Below are 19,512 nucleotides of genomic sequence, written 5' to 3'. Positions count from 1 at the left end.
GGAACCGATGGCACTTCATAAACAGTCGAGTGTGTTCCCATTCAAGTTTTTAAAATAAGTCTTCTAAAGTCAAGGTTATTGTCAAATAAAACCCGATGAGTAGCTCCTTCCTTCCCAAGTCCTTCACACGAATGACAAATAAATCGGGATGACAATAGGACTGGACCATTTCCAAAGCCGGCGATGAGTTCAAGGCCTAAAAGAAGGAAGGATGTATTTTAAATAAAGACCTTGTGTCTTTTCAAAAAAAGAATTTCCTGGTAAAAAAGAAACATGCAAACAATTAGTCGATTCATTGCCAGACACATAATTAAATCAGTAATTGTATTGGCAAATTAATCATTTTTTTAGCACAACAGGATGAACAGACTGACTAAATAGAAGTCAGTCTTGACCCAACAACTCAAATTCACCTGCTGAAATATGAGTCAAGGAAATTGAGTCACTATACTCAGATTATCCCAATTATATTCCAGTCGGAGGGAGCTCAAGGTTCATTTCTGAGCTCGTATCACTTACATAACAGCTGCAGTTGAAAGAGAAACATATCTTGTAAACAAACTCCCCCACACTGTCTCGCAAAAATACATTTATATTAGAGCTGCATGATTTTAATTGGCAATTTTGTCGAAAATCGCAATATGGCCTACTAAGAGTCCAAGATGACAAAACAGCTGCATGGCTCGCTACCACAACGTGGTTATTTGGGTGGACCGACTTTTAAAAAGTTGTTTAATCCATAACTTTGGAGTTGCAAACAGGCACAATTCCTTGGAACTTTCTTTAAGACTGAAAACTTGTTTAAAATCTCAAGGTTGCTCAGAGTTAAGGTACGGGCGTCACAAATCAAAAGGAAAGCAGTTACCAAACTCAGTTTCATTGAACGCACCAATCAGGAGCGGCTGAAAACGTCAGGATGCGAGGGACTAAACGTTCGGCTGGTGAGCGAGTGTCCCAGCTCTGCAGGAAAATCCATCTTTGCAAAGCGGTTGGCGGCTATTAGACTCAAACGCGCCCACAACTCGTGCATCATCATGACCTTTCGCGTTAGCTTATCTCAGTGTGTTAATTTGTCTCCATTCAACCAAATTACAGTCCTGTCCTCGTTCTGGCCCGGCCTGACCTGCTCAGCTCAAAGTATTTGTCTTCTCGGTGCACCTCACTCCTCAGCGCAGCCAGATGCTGCCAACATCCCACCAACAGCTGCAGCCCGAGGTCAGTCCCTCCCTCCCTCGGATGGACAGAGGCGTGCAAACAAACTGTTCGTAACAGAAGAAATCTGCACTGTGCTCGAGTTACAGTAAATCTCCAGAAACCGATAATCACCTTTCATCATCTTGCCCGTTTAAAAAAAAAAAAAGTATATATACCGTAAAAGTCGGGTTACAAGCCGCTCCTACCTCTGGTCAATGTCCCGCTGCAGCAAGCTAGGAGCAGTGCTAGCTAGCGCTGCTGATAGCTGCTGCTACTGCCCGCGTCCCTTCTGCCCAAGTCGGGTGTCAAGCCGTGGCTGGTCCCGCTACCTTCGGTGGTTGTCGGAGAGCTAGTGGAGCACTAGCGGAAGTAAGCGGAAATTAGCGGAGCGCTAGCGGAAATTAGCGGAGCGCTAGCGGAAGTTAGCGGGGAACTAGCATGAGCGCCAGCTGGCTACAGCAGGGAGCAAACGGGGACACTGACCGAAGGTAGTAGCGGCGCGTAACCCGACTTTTACGGTATGCGTCTTGTCTCTTGCTCTTCGTGTTTCAAACGGCTATCTGAAGACGTTTCAGTCAGATTTTGGCATCCGCGGTGACGGGGTTCCTGATTAAACAGCCTCAGCCACCATATATAACCTCACACTGTGGAGCTCTATATCGAGAACAGAGACGAACATGAAACGATTAAAATACAGTTGTTGTTTTTTTCCTGCCGAGCGCTCGATGAGATCTGAGTCGCTTTCAGGTCACGTTTAGTGAAAGCGCCGTCTGATGAGACGGAGAGCGAGCTGCACGAGTTAAGTGTTCAAAGTCGACGCCAACCGCTCAAGAAACACGCTTCCTATCGTCGCGTTGGCTTCGTCAAAAGAGTCTAAATTTACTCGGGAGACACAGTGATTCAGTTGGGCCGCAGCTGGAAGAAAAACGGCGAGTGATTTGACAGGCGCAGGCATGTGTCAGATTGTGGTGGATTTGTATGTGAAAGCCAAAAGGACTGAAGGGAAATATTGTTTTTTTTAAGGAAAGGCTCATGTTTGTTTGGTCGTGACCAGAAAGTCAGACATGTTTGTACAGCAGGAGAAATATATATGGCTTTAAATTAGCTGCAGCTGCTGATATGTTATGATATGAAAGTCTAACAGTTAGACCTTCAAATTTGATGGTTTACTCCTTTCCTGTGTTGTTTCTTACTGTCAATTTGATATTTTTGGCTTTTGGACTGTAGAAGCAAACTTCAAGAAGTCCTCTTGGGTTCTGAGAATGTATGATATATTTGTACTGTTTTCTCACACTTTAGAGACAGATTAATAAATAATGAAGACACCTTCTAGTTCCAGCCGTTATTCTGACAATAGTCCCCCTAGCTCTAGGGGCTCTAGTGAGGGAAATGAATGTTGGTCGGTTTGCCGCCACCAACAGACTGAAATATCAACAACTATTAGATGGATTGCCATGATTTTTTTGCGTAGATATTCATGGTGCACCAATTTGTCAAACACTTTGACGCAATGCCTGCTGACATTAGCATTTAGCTCAATGCATTGCTACGTTTATGAACAGCCTGGAATAGCCTCTAGCATGGCTGTAGAACGAAGATAATACCTTCAACTTGCATTATCTCTCCTGGCCACCAGGGGGCGACTCCTCTGTTTGTATAGAAGTCTATGCTTCACGTCTTGAAGCTGCATTCTCTCTCCTGACCACCAGGCAGTGACTCCTCTGGTTGTATAGAAGTCTATGCTTCACGTCTTAAAGCTGCATTCTCTCTCCTGACCACCAGGGGGCGACTCATCTGGTTGTATAGAAGTCTATATAAATGACTCTACTTCTCTCTTGATGTATTCCCTCAGTAAACATTGTAAACATGAGTTTATGTCTCAATCTCTAGTTTCAAGTCTTCTTCAATACAGCATGATGTTCATTTAGTAAATTATGGTCATTTAGAGTCAAACAGACAATAGGGGATTAGGGCGGGGCTACAAGGTGATTGACAGGTCACTACCACGGTGTTGTCCGTTCTGGGAGTTGTCCGTGTTTTCATCTGATAGCTTTAACCCTTTCACAGTGTTTTTTCCCTTCATGAAAGTTATTAATTTACATTTTTGGTTGCCTGAAAATGTCTTATTTAGCGTTTGTTTGTACTTAGCTCCGCCTTCTCGTGTCACTTTTGGTTGCAAAGAATTAAGATGGCGACGGCAAATAAAGCAGATGGAATATGTCTTCAAACCAATGGGTGACATGATAGTGACGATAGTGATATACAGTCTTACAGTCACTGGAAAACATCATTATTCCCTTTTCAGGACCAAAACGTGTTCAGGTCGCCAAAGCTCGGGTCTGTATCCAAAAGGGCGCTTATTGAATTATCTGCTTAATTGCTGGTTAAATAAATCTCTCGGTGAACGGAGCAATTTGACAGAATGGTGATGTTTAAATTGGTGGCGTATGCAGAAAAAAAAAAAAAGAGCATAATCTAATTTTGAGAGAATAACTCAAACTGTCACAGCGGCAGGATTCAGCTTGTGGTGCCAGTCACCAGAGAAATGTCTTCTGGGTATTATGCAGATGAGTTCCAGATGCACACACAGCTGTTTGCATGCAAAACATAAATGAGACAGTGTGAGGCTAACACTTGAACTCTGGTGTTTTTTGTTTTTTTTGATTGATATATTAAAGCTTTTTTTAAATATATACTACAGGATCTACAATCTTTGTGCACCTTTGAGAGGCTGCAAGGCCTTTCTCGCCATAACAGAGACAACTGGTCTCCTTCATTGTCATAAAACCCCCTGTGACTAACTCAAACCACAACACCGGAACAGTCTTCAAGCTTTTTGACACTAATGAGAATATCAGATGGAGGAAGCCGGTTCCCCAGAAGCTGCTTCGATTTAGATAAGACGTCCTTCCACCTGCCAGCAGACGCAGATATACGTACGATTGACGGAGGAGACGACGGGACACACAACACCATCGCGTTTGAACCTTCCCAAACCTGTTTGAAGTCGTCAGGGGTGTAATTTAACTTGTTCACCTTTTAAAAACGGGGGCGGGGAGGGGAACTCTGGGATAAAGATCATGGGAAAACAACCTCTGAGATCAAAGGTGACTCTCTGACTCCAGCTGCCGTGTCTGCGGTCGGGTGAAGGTGCAACATGGAGAAGGGGAACATCTCTGTCGAGCTTACATCTCTGTAAACGGCAACAGAAATGAAGTCGAATATGGATACAATATAAGCATAAGATAGCATGATTAAAGAATATATTTTTGCACTCACAAAATGCTTCAATTGATCAGTTAATGAAGGCCTTGTTGTGTATTGGAGTTTCGAAAAGAAAGAGTTAGCTGCAAGGGATTCTTCCACAGCCCTTCAGAATAAAAGCATCTCCAATTTAATTATTATCATAAGCAGGTTTCTCATTTATTCTACTCGCACATATTTACTATAAATAATGTTAGTACGGTATTTTTGAACAGTTCTTTTATAAACAATTATAACTATAACTAACTATATAAACAATTAAACAACATTATTAAACTACTTCAAAACAAAACAAGTCACAACAGGCCCTCAGTTCTTCAGACCCACCTCCATCACAGTACCTGACTCTACCAGTAGAGGGCTCAGTGCATGACATAACATCCAACAGCTTCAGCTGACATATTTATGCAATATAGCAACCATCCCCTGCTGTGTGCTATAAATAAATAAAACTAATGCCATAACACAGTGATCCAACATATCGCCATTCAATGATAGCTTTGACATTTGCTGTGAAACACACATTCAGTTCAGGGCTTCCCTCTTTGCCAGGAAACTTCCTCTGCTGCACAGGAAGTGATCCTTTTTATATTTATTTAAGAGGAAACAACGGTGGTTTGTTTTGGATAAACATAACATGATACAGAAAGTCCACCAGAGTGAAGAAAAAGCAACAGTCAGTGAATGTCTTTATATTCTCGTCATTGGCTCAAAATGCTCTGATTAAATCTCATGAAATATAAAACATATTTTGGAAAAATAAAAACACATCTATTAAAATACTGTATGGTGAATACATTTTAAAAATACTGCATGGATGCTGTTTTTCAATTGAGATTTTTGAGTATTGTGGAAATATATTGATGTTTTTAGTATTTATTGTTCTGATTATAATTGGATGTTATTTTCAGGATGTTATTTTCAAAGTACTTGTTTTGTTCAAAGAGACGAAAGACAAAGAAAAACCAGCCAATCCTCTCGACTGAGGAGCTGAAACTGAGATTAAGTGTGTGGCGTTTCTTACTAAACAATGAAAATATTGTCAAATATTTAGCTGTTGACAGAAAAATTTATCAATCGTCTAACCGTTTAAACTCTCCACTTTAGAATGGAAAATGTTACGTCACCACAGTAGAGACAAACCAACTAACATTACAAAAAGATATTTTCATAATCGCTTCAACGTCATTTTTCAAGCAATCAATTGTCTCCTGCCTCTGAAATGTGACCGTTCTCTGGTTAATATCATAATATACTGAATTTTCAGTGTGTTTGGACTGGAAACAAAATCTCAAATTTGAAGCTGAGATGGAATTATTTTTCATTATTTATACTATATTACTTCATATTTATATTATTTAAAAGACTAAATGATTAATAGTAAAAAAAGATATTGAATAATGTGATAAATAGACTTCTATTTCACGCTTTGCTGTCCGACTGCAAGTATTTCTCCTTCACCCTGAGCTGTAAGCGGCACGTTTTCTAAACCAAACAAACGTCTGCACTTTGTTTGCTGAAGTATGATAGCTGAGTTCTTTGAGGACATTTCAGGAAAAGTACTTCACATGGAAACATTTCTTGGTCCTCCTCCTCCTCCTCCTCCTCCTCCTCCTCCTCCTCCTCCTCCTTGCTGTTTCAATAAAGTGTGACCCATTAGGACGACAATGCCAGAAACAGAAGAGAGGGACTGTGCAAGTCTGAGCGAGTTAATCTCTCAACCCGGTAACTCATTCAATATTAACAACCAACCGGCCAATAGAAAGCCTTCACGACCTACTAAGTACGGCGAGGGGTCACAAACTGATTCTCCTTTCTGCACCACTCACTTTGCTTTAACACTGATCTCCACGTGTTTTACCACCGCATACAGTCAGAAGCTTTCAGATTAAAGCGCAGTGTAAATATTGGTGTCAGGATATGAGGCCGTATAGTGCATGAAGCGTTTCATACGCTGGGGCAGCGGAGGGCCGGGTCAGCCCTCTCAAGAGCTTATGATGAGCAACCTGAATCTCTGGAGATTGACGGAGAGGCGGAGGAGGGGAGGGATGGAGAGATCAGCGGCATGAGAAATCCTCCGAGGATCATCTGCAGACCTTTCACCTCGGCTGAGCAACACCCCGATGTGTATTTAAAAGGAATGATGAGAATCGTTGAGCTGTCAACTGCTAAATAACTATTTCAATAATCGATGAATCAGTTTGAGTCACTTTTTTAAGAAAGAAGTAGAAATTATCTGATTCAAGCCTCTTTAATGTGAACATTTTCTGGTTTCTGTGCTACTCTTATGACAGTAAACTGACAAAATGTAAATTTGATGACGTCGTCTTGGGATTTGGGAAACGCTGATTGTCATTTTTAACAATTTTCTGCTATGTAGACAAACAATGAGTCAAGAAAATAAAAGGCTGATTAAACGAGCAGATTTAGGAGGATTTTTTTGGCAGAAATGGAATTGAATATCTGTTATAATGTTTCCATTAGTGATTCATAACCTGACATTAAGAACCCTTATCTAACTACGTAGGAAGAGGGTCCTCTCCACAGAGTCCGCCATGTTGCACCGCCATCGTTTCTACAGTAGCCCAGAACGGACAAACCAAATGGCTCTGGAAAGAGACTTTTTTTGCGTTTTTAATAGTACCTGAAGGCCACCGTAGTCCCACACACTGCTTCTTTGAGTTCAACTGCTCCACTTAAAATAATCAGTAGTTGCAGCTGTAGTTATGTTCATTATATTACGTGTAGCAGCGTTTTACTTTGCAAACAGTTTGATGAGACGTGTGCTCCAGTCTGCCGTCTTGCCTCAGCTTGTAAAATCCAGCATGATGACAGAGGACCTTTGGGAAAATTAGAACGTTTCTCACACCATGCTATTTGAATCTTAAGGAGTGTGTAATTACTGGTCCCGACAACCACAACAAAACCAAAGAAACAGACTAAAAGTAGAACTATGATTCATGTGTATAAAACGGAGCCTGTAATGCTGCGTAATCCCTTCCAGATGTGTAAATCTAGCAGGAGCGCAGCTTAAGTGTCGATTTATCTCCGCTATACGGGACTCTCTCTTGCAGTGAACATGTGTGTGATGGACTTAGCAGGAGTGTGTGTGCAGGTCACCGCACGTGCACGTTAGCGCAGCAGAGAGAATGAGCTCTTGAAGCCGCATCATCGTATACACGGTATAGTTTTCTTTCTGGATCACACGGTTTGAACCGTCGTATTCTTGCAGGCCGCGGTGGAGATGACAGATTAGCAGTCAGCGGCAGCACAGTTTGCTTCAACGCATCTAGCTCTTAAAGACATTGTTGTAGTGTTTACGCCTTCACAAGGTTATTTGACAAGTGCAAAAAAAAAATGGCAGTTGGGCGGTAGAGTGCTGTGGATATAGTGTGCAGATACAGCTCCAGATACGGACGGCTGGCTAGTTAGCTCGCTGGCTAGTTAGCTCGCTGGCTAGTTAGCTCGCTAGCTAGTTAGCTCGCTGGCTAGTTAGCGCGCTGACTAGTTCGCTCGCTGACTAGTTAGCTCGCTGACTAAGTCGTCCTGCGCCTGCGGGTACAGAGCTATGTGTATACATTCAGTATCCCCTCATTAGCGTTAAGGCTGTGCTATATGGCCTACATCTTCTATCCCAATGTAGGTCATTTCATATCTCAATAACAAAGACAATACATATATATATATATATATATATATATATATATATATATATATATATATATATATATATAAATATATTTATATATATATATATATATATATATATATATATATATATATATATATATATATATATATACTGTATGTCAAGTTTTCTGGTAATTCAATGAATAAATGAATAGTCGATATGGAATAACCACATGGTTTTGTATACTCCTGTGTGAATAAAATACTTGAAAAATGAAAATAATGAGTGTTCTGTCATTTCATTAAGAACTTTAGCGTAAAATAAGATGATCACATCCACACCAGTTTTTTTTTTTTTTAAATGTATGTGCTTGTTATTATCAATTTAGAAGATGTTTGTGTGTATGAGGATATCTTAAGTTCCGATTTCATCACAATATGATTCCATCGAAAGATTATAAACTATGATTATTATGGTCAAGGGGGAAAAACAAGAGCCTGTTAACCACCAAAATGCATTTATTTGGTCTCAGTTGTAAAGTATTCAACATATATATGTTTTCAATAACATGCACATAAAACAAACTTGTGATTATTCAAATGTTTAGCTGTACAAAATGGCTGGTTTGCCTGTTCAATATAATATAAAGTGATGTGGAAATGACAGTAGAAATTATCTATTCTCATGATATATAAATCCTTTTTTTTTTTAAGTGGGTTCCCAGAAAGAAAGGTTTGGTAAACACTGCTGCTGCCTATTTGCTGCTGTCCCTCAGCTTCACGTTGAACATGTCTCAGTGTTGGAGGTGAAACATGATGCATGTGAACTGCAAAAGAAATAAAACGTGCTGCACTTTAGAAACCCTGAGGGATCTCCATGCCTATTACTGATAATGTGACTGACATGCAGTGGAGGAGTACTGCCTCTTCATGTACTGACTGTACGGACATGGTTTCACTCCTTTATCCAGAGAATTCCTTTAGAGCTGAGGTCATTACAAAAAATGTAAGCTCTTCTTCACATGCTAAATGATGATAAATACACAATCTGACCACAGGCTGGTACTTGCTGAAACACAAATATATACTTTTTGTTTTAATTGTTTTATCACAAACACACAAACTAAACTTCAATTTCATCCATTTTAGTTGGACTTAAGCAAAATAATGTGAATAATCGCTGGTTTTCTGATCATTCTGAAACTGAATATCTTTTGGGTTTGGGATATTTTGAAAAGACCAAACAAGACGTCTGAAGACGTCAACGTGGACATTTTTCAGACCGCAAGTGTAAATGATTGATCCCGAAAAGAATAAGCAGATTAATCAAAATCAATACTTGTTAGTAGCAGCAGCATTATGACACCAATACTAAAACCAGTAATATAAGCACATTGATCTACTAAATCCAGTTTTTTTTCATGTTAAAAAGGGAGCCAACCCTTTCTAATGTTAAATGTCGAAACACAAGAAGCTACAAGACTTTTGGTTAGATAAAAAAAAGTCTAAAATGTTGACTGTTTTGACAGATCTGATCCAATTTCCCAAATCTGACCTTTGATGCCGGTTATTGTTTTCACTGCTCTGTGTTACAGGCATATGATGTTTGATGCCCAAAATAGAGTATAATTAAAAAGTGAGGAAAAACACACACGTTACATGGTGGAAAAACATCAAATTGAATGCCTCTGCCTGCTGCAGTGCTTCACAACAAGTATTACACTCACAGCTCTGGTGGTTGTCTATTGTTACCCATTTCACTCCAACCTCATTGTTACGGCACCTGAGGCAAAGTCTCCGAATTACAGCCGTTTGTTCAGGCTTAAATGACACGAGCTGCTTGTGTGTGGCGTCACTGCTCAGTCGCTGGTATGTGCTGCCATTGTTAGCGATGTGTACAAATCACTCCACCAAGACCAAAGCAAAACATTCCAAGGTATAAACCTCTTTAAAAAAAACTAATATTTAAACAGTTCCTTTGATCACATCCACACCAGAGTTTCTCACAATGTCAGACTCTCTGTCAGACTGTTTGCGTCCAATAAGATTGAACATGCAAACCACTGCTGCCGAAAACACAGAGCTGGTAAAAGGGACAGTGGACGTGGAAGAGAAAGTACAAAGCAGAGGGTACAGAGAAGAAGAGAGAGAGACGCAGCCTTCATGTCACAAGCGGTTGACAGGCCTTCCAGGGATGTACTTATGCAGTCGGTTGCACCAAATCAAGACTGACAAAATCTTCATACTTATGAAAATATAAGAGACTTGCGTTCTGGGACGAGCTCATCACCGACGAGATCTGTGTCTCCAGAGCCGTCACGTCCTCTGGGTGTGTGTAAGCCTTCTCAACAACGCACAAAGACCAGACACACAACGTGAGACAGCGCAGTACAATCTTTACACAACAGAGTCCGCTTTAAGCTGTAGTGATTAGAATAGAACAAGTAAACTAGAACCATATAGAGTTATTTCGTTCACAGGAGAACCCTATTTGGTTCCTGGAACCCTTTCAAAGGGTTTTACCTAGAGTCCAACACAAAGGGTTATACCTAGAACCATCTGAGAAAGGTTCCACCCAGCTTGCTTTATAAAACATTCTACAGAGAACATTTCTATAGCGTAATGGTTCCACCCAGAACCCTCTCTGGAGGTTTTATTAAAAACGTTTCCACAATCCAATGGTGCTAGCTAACAAGAACACCCACAATTAAAAAGGTGCTAACTAGAACAGTATCAAGTTCTTGTCCTTGTCCTCATTGGAGAACCTTTTTTGATGTCTGGTAGAACCATCCAGAAGGTCCACCCGGAACTGTTATTCATAGAACCCAACATAAAGGGTTGAACCCAGAATCATCTGTGAAAGGTTATACACTCAGTAACCCCTTTTGTGAGGTTCTCCAGAAAACCCTTCCATGGAGTAATGGTTCCACCCAGAACCCAATATGTGAGGTTATCCAAAACCTTTCCACCTTCTAAGGGTGTTGACAAGAACCTTTCCCCGGGGGTTCAACCGAGAACCCTTTTAAATTCCAAGGGTTTATTCCAGAACTCACCTAGAAGTGTCACAGTCACAGTTCTTAAGGTTGAAGGTTCTGTGGACTACCCACAGAACCTTCAACACTCACTCGATTCAGTTCACTTTTATTATCCATTAAAATTAAAAAGAATCGTCGCTATCTCAGACAAGAATCCACACAGAAGCCTTTAACTGTAATTTCAGTTGTTTAAACTGGTTCTTTAACAATTTACTCCATTGCCCAGAGATCTGTCTCCCCCCTAACATTGGTTATAGTTTAACAGGATAGAGAACGTGGTGTGGTGCAACCCGCAACAATCACGGTTCACAAGTACAGTTTGTGTGGGCGTGTGGACTGGGATGGTCCTTTAACGCCTTTCAACAACCCTTGAAGAGCTCCGTCTTTAAAAAAGGGTTCTTTCTTCTGAATTTTCCTTGCAAGATAAGGGCTGATTTAAAACATTAGATGCTGTATTTTGTGCCATTGTCAACCATGAAATGCTGATTTACTTTTTGATATTTTCAAAAGAAACAAAAACAACAACAACAACAACAACAACATCCTGCGTTTCATCACAGTACAGTCGTAGAAAGTTTAAAGCTTAAAAAAAAAGTTCAAAACGGATGAATCACTCTCCCACATTGGAGGAGTGAGCAGGGCGACAGCAGGGAGCTGAAAGTGACTTGTGAGGAGGGTTGAAAGCAAAACAGAGGATTTGATGTATAAAAGTCTGGATGTGCCAGTGAACTCCTGGCCCCACCACTCAGGAATGCCTGGCATCCAGCAGGCTGCCCCGATCCCTCTGGCTGGGTTCAAGCGAAGGCGAGATCTAAGGCGACCAGGGGCCGTTTGTCACGGAGATCAGACACCCGGCCAAACCCTCCTATGATCAGACCACCATAAACCTGCAGGCTGTTTGGTCCCTGCAGGGGGTTAAACTAAAAAGGTAAAAACTCAAATGCCAAGACTGTCAAACCTGTTTTTTAATGTATGTGTCCATTTCCGTCTCAAATGCATAAACAGAAATTAGCCTTTACTATAAACCCCCAAGTATCATTCAAACAACGTTTCTATGATTCACAACCTTTGCACCTGGCCAGACACACCACTGTTATCAGATGCCCATAAAAATTCAGTCAAAGACAAGACTATGACAACAAAACTACTACACCGGTGGGTCAAAGTCAAAATATGTCCGAAGGTACTCCCTCTTTGTACTTTAACCCCAAAAGTATGCAATATCATAAAAACTACTCGTCATTCACACGGGCACCTTTTACTTTGCTCCACCCTCTCGTGTCACTTCTAGTTGTTAAACAACTTAAATTTAGATGGCGACGGCCCAAATGCCGAACTCAAAGCTTTAAAAACGGCAGTTTGATGCCACATAAGCCCACTTCTTAAATACAGCCTGTGGATAATACACCTCGAGTAAACATTCAAAGCACAGGTCAAATACATTTCTAAAAAAAATGATAGTTTCTGTCATTTTAGGTAGTTCTTATCATGTTTATTATCATGTTTATTCTTTATCATGTTTTTCAATAATTGTGGTTTTAATTAGTTGTTTGATGCTATTAAAAAGGGAGGATGACGTCATCATTGACGGCTAATTTTTACTTTCCATATCTGTCACAAGTGCATATTCATCATGAATGTATTTATGGAGATATTATGGTTATTTGTTGCCGTGATGCTATTGTAGCAGCTAGGTGGCTCGCGCTAACAAGCTGCGGCCGTGCTCGGCTCGTGATTGGCTCGGGTGGGTGTGTGGGTGGGACCTCGTTACTCCTCAGGAAGTCCAAAAATCTCAAGATGGCAGCTCCCATATCCGGGATGTTTTGGCTTCACTATTGTGCAGTAAAGTCTACGGAGGAAATACACAATAAAGATGGCGACAGCCTACAAATGCTTAGAGGACAGAAGAAAAAAAAGCTAAACTAAAATTCAATTTAGTCAAAAGACTAAGACTAAACTAAGCACAGATTCTAGTGTGTCTTTTGCTGTGTAAATAACAGATCTGTCATTCCTTCCCCGTTTTAATCAAAACCCAGAATCAAAACCGCCGGAGTGCAACAGTCCAACCTTTCCCCCACAGGAATGCCCCGACTTCATTCAGGTGGTTGTCTTCCTGCATTCCTCAGCGGGAGCAGCACACCTGTGGGGCTGAAGTATCACTAACACACCGGCACAGTTTCCACCGACGGCACCGAGCCGATGCGGCCTCCCGTAACGTGACCCACAGCTCTTTGGAGGGGAAGGGAGGGCGATCCAATCCATCTTTTTTCTTCTCGGTTCTGCATGGGAGCCCCAACAGACTGTGAGGCACAATGGAGGTCTTGTGAGCGACTCCGATAGAAGAGCACCCCCCTCCTTCAATTACAGAAAAGGAGAATCTGCTGACTTATGTGAGAAAGTAACGACAAGGACAATGAAGGCGACTCAGGACAAACTTTACGTCTGTCGGGTGTCGGAGCAAGAAAGCGTTTCCACAGGAGTTCAGACTAATTAGGAAACTGCTAATGGATATTGAAAATGTCCCATGATGCAGCGCTGGTCCGATCAGATGTCAAACAAACGCCGGTTCTGCAAACGCAGAGCGGCGTTAGTGCTGAGCTCTCGTCCCAGGAGGGTCGAGACTCCGGGCTCCAGAGGTCAAGCGATCACTGATGGACACGCAGTACAATAGAAAGACAACGCCGCCGCGCTGAAACAGAACCGCGGTTATGCAACACAGTTAATGATTTCCCCAGAGACGGAGCACAGCGAGCTTTGTCAAATATTTAATGTGTGAGCGAGGAGAGGGGAAGGGGAGGTAACGTGATTGTGCGGAAAGACATTTGAGGTGAAATGCACAAATGCATCCGAGTTGAAATTCATCAAAGAACATCCAGATTTAGCCGACAGGAAGAAACCAAGCACAGTGCACTGGAGACGCTGAGAGAAAGGAAAGAAGAAGAAGAAGAAGTAGAAGAAGAAGAAGTTTGACTCGCCGGCTGCATCGCTCTCCCTCTGGCCGTCTCTCAGACAGATGCAGATGCAGCAGACCGTGGGCAATGGGTCAAGCTCATCACAACACGCAGGGGGCACTTCCAGAAATAACCCCAGCTGCCCATGAGTGGTGTCCCGCTCTCGCCAACAAAGCATCCCTCCCTTTTTCAAAAAAAACACACTACTTTACGGGAAGAAAGAGAGCTGGAACGATTAGTTGACAAATCAAATTGGGCTTTTCAAGCAGAGATAGTGAAATACTGCGACATGTTCTCAGTTCACGGCTTCTCAAATAGCAAAAGTTGCTGCTTCTCTTTGTCATATTTCAAAGTGAGCTGATTATTATTTGGGTTTTGGACTGCTGGTTTGAAATGAAGAAAGAAAAACAAGACATTTGAGGACATCACCTTTGCAAGTGTCGATTCAGCAATGAGAATTAAAGATGGAATCATAGATAATGAGAATAAATGTTCAACTCTAGAGAGGAAGCCCGGTGATATTTGAAACTGCAGACACAAGCAGATAACAACCAGCCATTAAAGGTGACAATGGTCTTTAAAGGCACGGTAATCTTGAAAAGAAAACTAGCAAGCGTACGCTAGATTGCAGAAATGATCCCAAAAAAAAAAAAACCCAGACACTTTTCCAATGAAATAAGCAAACAGCTCCAAAAGTTGATAAATCGAGCGAGAAAGCCTCCAAGTCCGAGACCCTTCAGGCCTTCCTCCCAAGCCCCTCCCCCAATATGATCATTATGAACGTAAACAACAAACATGGCTACTGTAGTACTCACAGCTGTTGAGCTGCAGCAGCTTGTGGAAGTCTCCAGAGACAAGCAATGAGCGCCTGGCCAGAATAAGGTCGGCCGGGTCCAATCATTACATTTGCACCAAATGAATACCTCCATACTGATATTGCAGGGTCGTTAGTGTCACAAGATACGTCCAGAATTAGATTTTTGAAAGTAAATTATGACTAAGCGACTGTAAATTACATTATTTTAATGTTTAAAGCAGGAAAAGACAACACTAATGCCCTTTTTACGATTTCCATAGTGTAAGATGATATCGAATCTCATAGCAATATATCAAAAGGTTGAATCCCATAACCTCTTTGAGGCTGAATGTCATATTTATATTACATTTGCTCTTTAAATGTGCTGTTTCCCATTTTAAGAAGCAATTACATCAACCAAACACAGGACCACTAGGATTGCATCCCTGATAAAAAAATATATAGACACAAAATAAATTGAATAAAAATATCCTCCATACATTTGCCAGCCCTGTGGCCTCAGGCGGACAAAGTGAGGTAAATAAAGTTACATGTCAGAAAGCTGGCAGCAGACGGACAGCGTGTTACAGCCTCTGTAAATGGCCTAATCTGTGACCCCGCAGGTCTGACCCCGCAGTGGCTTTGGCGATGTGGAGGACTGAATGAGGGCAGGAGGGCTGTCAGGCCGGATCCACGTCACAGAGAACTCCAGGGCTGATGTGGAGGAGAAGATGAGCAGCACTTCACACGCATCCCCATGTTGGTGTGTGCACATAATTATGAAAACAACTTCCCCTGGGACTCTTTAGTGCGTGAGTGTTAATCTCACTCACACACACACACACACACACTCTCTCTCTCTCTCTCTCTCTCTCACACACACACACACACACACACGCACACTTTCCATGTATTTTACCTTGACGCACGGTTTTCAACCGGACGGGACCCGCGCAGCACTTCACCACAGTGGAGATGTCATAGAGGGGCAGTCCGGCCACGGGCAGCCCCTCCACCTCCAGGAGCAGCTCCCCCTCGCACGGGGTCCCGTCCCGGGGAGCCGCAGCATCCTCCTTAACTTGCCCGACGTACGCAAACTCTCCGTTCTCGGCGCCGCCGCGCAGATCCACGCTCAGCTCCCCGCGCGCGTCCCGGTCCACCAGGCACTCGTTCACTTTGGTGATCCAGTGGTTCTTCCTCTGGAGGACTTTTGACATGGTGATTTATGTCCCCCCCCCCCCAGAAAAAGAAAAAAAGAAAACTAAAAAAAACGTTAGTTCCGCGGAATGGTGCAAAAACCAGCCGATGCATAGCAAAGAAATAGTCCCAGCTGGCAGAAAACTTCAGGGTGTCTGGGTGTCACTCCGAGCTGGAACATTATTCTCACCCTCCTCCTGAGCCAAGGCATGCTGCCCGGCCGGCCACAGCGCGCGCGAATACCCCGCTGGGTCAGAATCCAGATTGTTGTCGCTTCTGTTGTTGTTTCCGCATCTTTGTGGGAGCGCGCTCCAGTCCCTCGCTCTGGGCTCTAATCCGCGCTCATACACACTCAGAGTAGACCTTTCTTGTCATTGATCTTCTCATTCGGTCTCGTGCTTTTACCCCTTTTATTAAACTTTCCAGGATTTAAACAAAAATAAAAACATCCGCCTATCCCGTGAGCAGGTTGACGGCTCCTTTAAGCAGGTAACGCGACAAGTTCATCCCATCTGCTCCTCCTGCGCGGTGGATGGAGGAGTAGTAGTAGTGTGTGTGTGTGTGTGTGTGTGTGTGTGTGTGTGTGTGTGTGTGTGTGTGTGTGTGTGTGTGTGTGTGTGTGTGCGCGCGTGCGCATGCGTCCAGCTGCTCCTCAGTGGGTGAAAATCCTCCCCGACCCCACACCTACCGGCTCCTCCCCGCACGCGTTCCCAAACGGATTACAGAGAATCTCCGCGTCTAATCCCACCCTGCAGGAGCGCCGGCGTTTAGTCTTTATTCATAACTAATGGAGCCCGATCCACGGAGAGACCGGCCTGGGACACCATGAGGAGACATGAACTGTTATTCAGTCTCAGATTTGTTTTATTTTATTTATTGGAGAAGTGACAAGTTCAGAGCAAATGTTTCAGAGCTCAATCTGAAAGAAAACAACTGACATTTTATCAATATATCTTTAATATTGCTGACACAGACAAAATCATATAAACAAATGCAATTGTTTAAATTATTATTATTAAATATTTGTAATGTAAGAATGAAATAGACCATTTCTTTCCATTTTTTTTCATCATATCTTCTTATTTTTAATTATTATTTTGTATGATTATTATTGTTGTTGTTGATGATGTTATTATCATGAATAAAAGTAGCAGTAGGCGGGCAGAAGGATGTCTCGTGGGAACGTTTGCACCTGTTGGGATGTGTTGTCACCTGTACATGGATACATATTTTTTTTTATCTCCGCGATGATACGGCACAGAAATACGTTTCAAAATCTAGAGGAATCAGTATAGGCTTTCTCCTGTGAGATCGAAGGCGATTCACACAGAGAGATATTAGAATAAATGTGTTGTGTGAATACTCAAAAAACGATAATACAACATTTGGTTCTAGACATTTATTTACATGTGTCTATCATGTTTAAGAGTTCTTTTTTTCCATTGTATTCATATGTTTCACTGCTTTTGTGAACCTAAGACCTTTAGTAAACCAATTTCCATCACCAAACCAGTTCGTCCACATGAGTAAAGTTATGTTTTCACAAGAGATATGAAGAATTTTCAAAATCAAGCTTACATTTTTCAGCTTTAGGGCCATATTATCTCTTTACACTGGTGCCTTAGGACAACGGTGCCTCATTATATAGAGAACTGAGATTTTTCAGCAATTTTTGATGTAACACATGGGTATACATCCCATATGCAGTGCCTTTAAAAGGTGAATTTAAGAAATTATGTAAAATTGAGAAAAAGGCCTAAGACCCTGAAGCGTTACATTTGCTGATTGCATTCACGCTTCAAAAATCATGTGGGGTTGATTTGAGAACAAACGTATGAGTATGATAAACTTGTGTTTTCTGCAATAATCCAAAAACTAATTGACTTTTTTGTGGAAAGAACCAGTGCGATGCTATAACTTCCTTGGATGGCAGCGCCCTCTATGTTCATGTTAGTCTCTTCGACCAGCTCAGGCATTACTTTGTGGTATTCTTTGTTTGATTTTGCCGTGACCTTTAAATCTCCTCATGGAAGTGTTTTTACTGTATTGTCCTATAACACCAATAACGTGAATATCTGTGGCGTCTCTTTGGAAAAAAGCGAGGAGGGATCAGGTGAGAAGCACAAGCCTCAGCGGGGGGAACTCTCTCTCTCTGTGTTTCATGCCTGTTGGGATAAAGTGCAGCAACTGGCACTCCACTAGAGGCTGCAAGGGCAGTGGCCTGAATAGCAGCGCATGAAAGGCAGCTTTCCATCCCATTTCCTCTCAGCGCTGAGTGCTGGGAGGGTCTGTGTCGACTCAACTACGTCACTTTCACCTCTGCTGCTTGTCGTAGAGAACTTATGCGTATCACTACTTGCATTTTAATTTAAGATCAGACGTACATTATTGTCCCCAACAGGATATTTTGCTTTAGCAATAGCACTGCACTTGTAGCTGAAATCAACTAAATCAACACAAAGCCAACAAGACGCAGCAGTGATCAACGTGTCCTCGTGCAACGGTTCATATGATCGAACTGAAAAGTTCCTCCTAATTATTCATGTGTTTTCAGCAACTTGTGTTCATGTACACTCGTTATCGGTTCTTTTTCAAAACAGACTTCCATCTGCACAGGACAACTTAGTTAGGTTTAGGCAACTAAACTACTTAGTTAGGTTTAGGCAACTAAACTACTTAGTTAGGTTTAGGCAACACAACTATGTAGTTAGGTTTAGGCAACAAAACTACTTAGTGAAGTTTAGGCAACTAAACTACATAGTTAGGTTTAGGCAACAAAACTACATAGTTAAGTTTAGGCAACTAAACTACATAGTTAGGTTTAGGCAACAAAACTACTTAGTTAGGTTTAGGCAACTAAACTACTTGATTAGGTTTAGACAACTAAACTATTCAGTACGGTTTAGGCAACTAAACTACATAGTTAGGTTTAGGCAACACAACTACTTAGTACGGGTTAGGCAACACAACTACTTAGTATGGGTTAGGCAACACAACTACTTGATTAGGTTTAGGCAACTAAACTATTTAGTTAGGTTTAGGCAACTAAACTACATAGTTAGGTTTAGGCAACACAACTACTTAGTACGGGTTAGGCAACACAACTACTTAGCTAGGTTTAGGCAACTAAACTACTTGGTTTGGTTTAGGCAACAAAACTACTTGGTTAGGTTTAAGCAACTAATCTACCTGGTTAGGTTTAAGCAACTAAATTACTTGGTTAAGTTCAGGCAACAAAACTACTTGGTTGGGTTTAGGCAACACCACTGCTTAGTTAGGTTTAGGCAACCAAACTACTTGGTTAGGTTTAGGCAACTACACTAATTGCTTAGGTTTAGGCAACTACACAAATTGGTTAGGTTTAGGCAACTACACTACTTGGTTTCTGCAACTACACTACTTGGTTAGGTTTAAGCAACTACACTACTTGGCTAGGTTTAGGCAA

At 41.8% G+C, this 19,512-nt stretch overlaps 1 protein-coding gene across 1 annotated transcript in view; it reads right to left on the bottom strand.

Moving 5' to 3' along the window:
- The window catches only part of LOC306743731 (membrane-associated guanylate kinase, WW and PDZ domain-containing protein 1-like), a gene marked incomplete at its 5' end in the record, with an annotated part of 94,283 nt that extends 78,196 nt beyond the window's left edge, over positions 1-16,087 (bottom strand). The window contains one exon of the mRNA XM_079226279.1: positions 15,790-16,087. Coding sequence (XP_079082405.1) covers positions 15,790-16,087 — 298 coding nt within the window. The remainder of the gene's footprint in view (positions 1-15,789) is intronic.
- Between the last annotated feature and the right edge of the window lie 3,425 nt (positions 16,088-19,512).

Source organism: Taurulus bubalis, assembly GCF_910589615.1.
Source record: "Taurulus bubalis genome assembly, chromosome: 11".
NCBI classification, from domain to species: domain Eukaryota; kingdom Metazoa; phylum Chordata; class Actinopteri; order Perciformes; family Cottidae; genus Taurulus; species Taurulus bubalis.
Note: the sequence above shows the minus strand (reverse complement) of the source record. Positions and strands in the feature narration are given on the sequence as shown.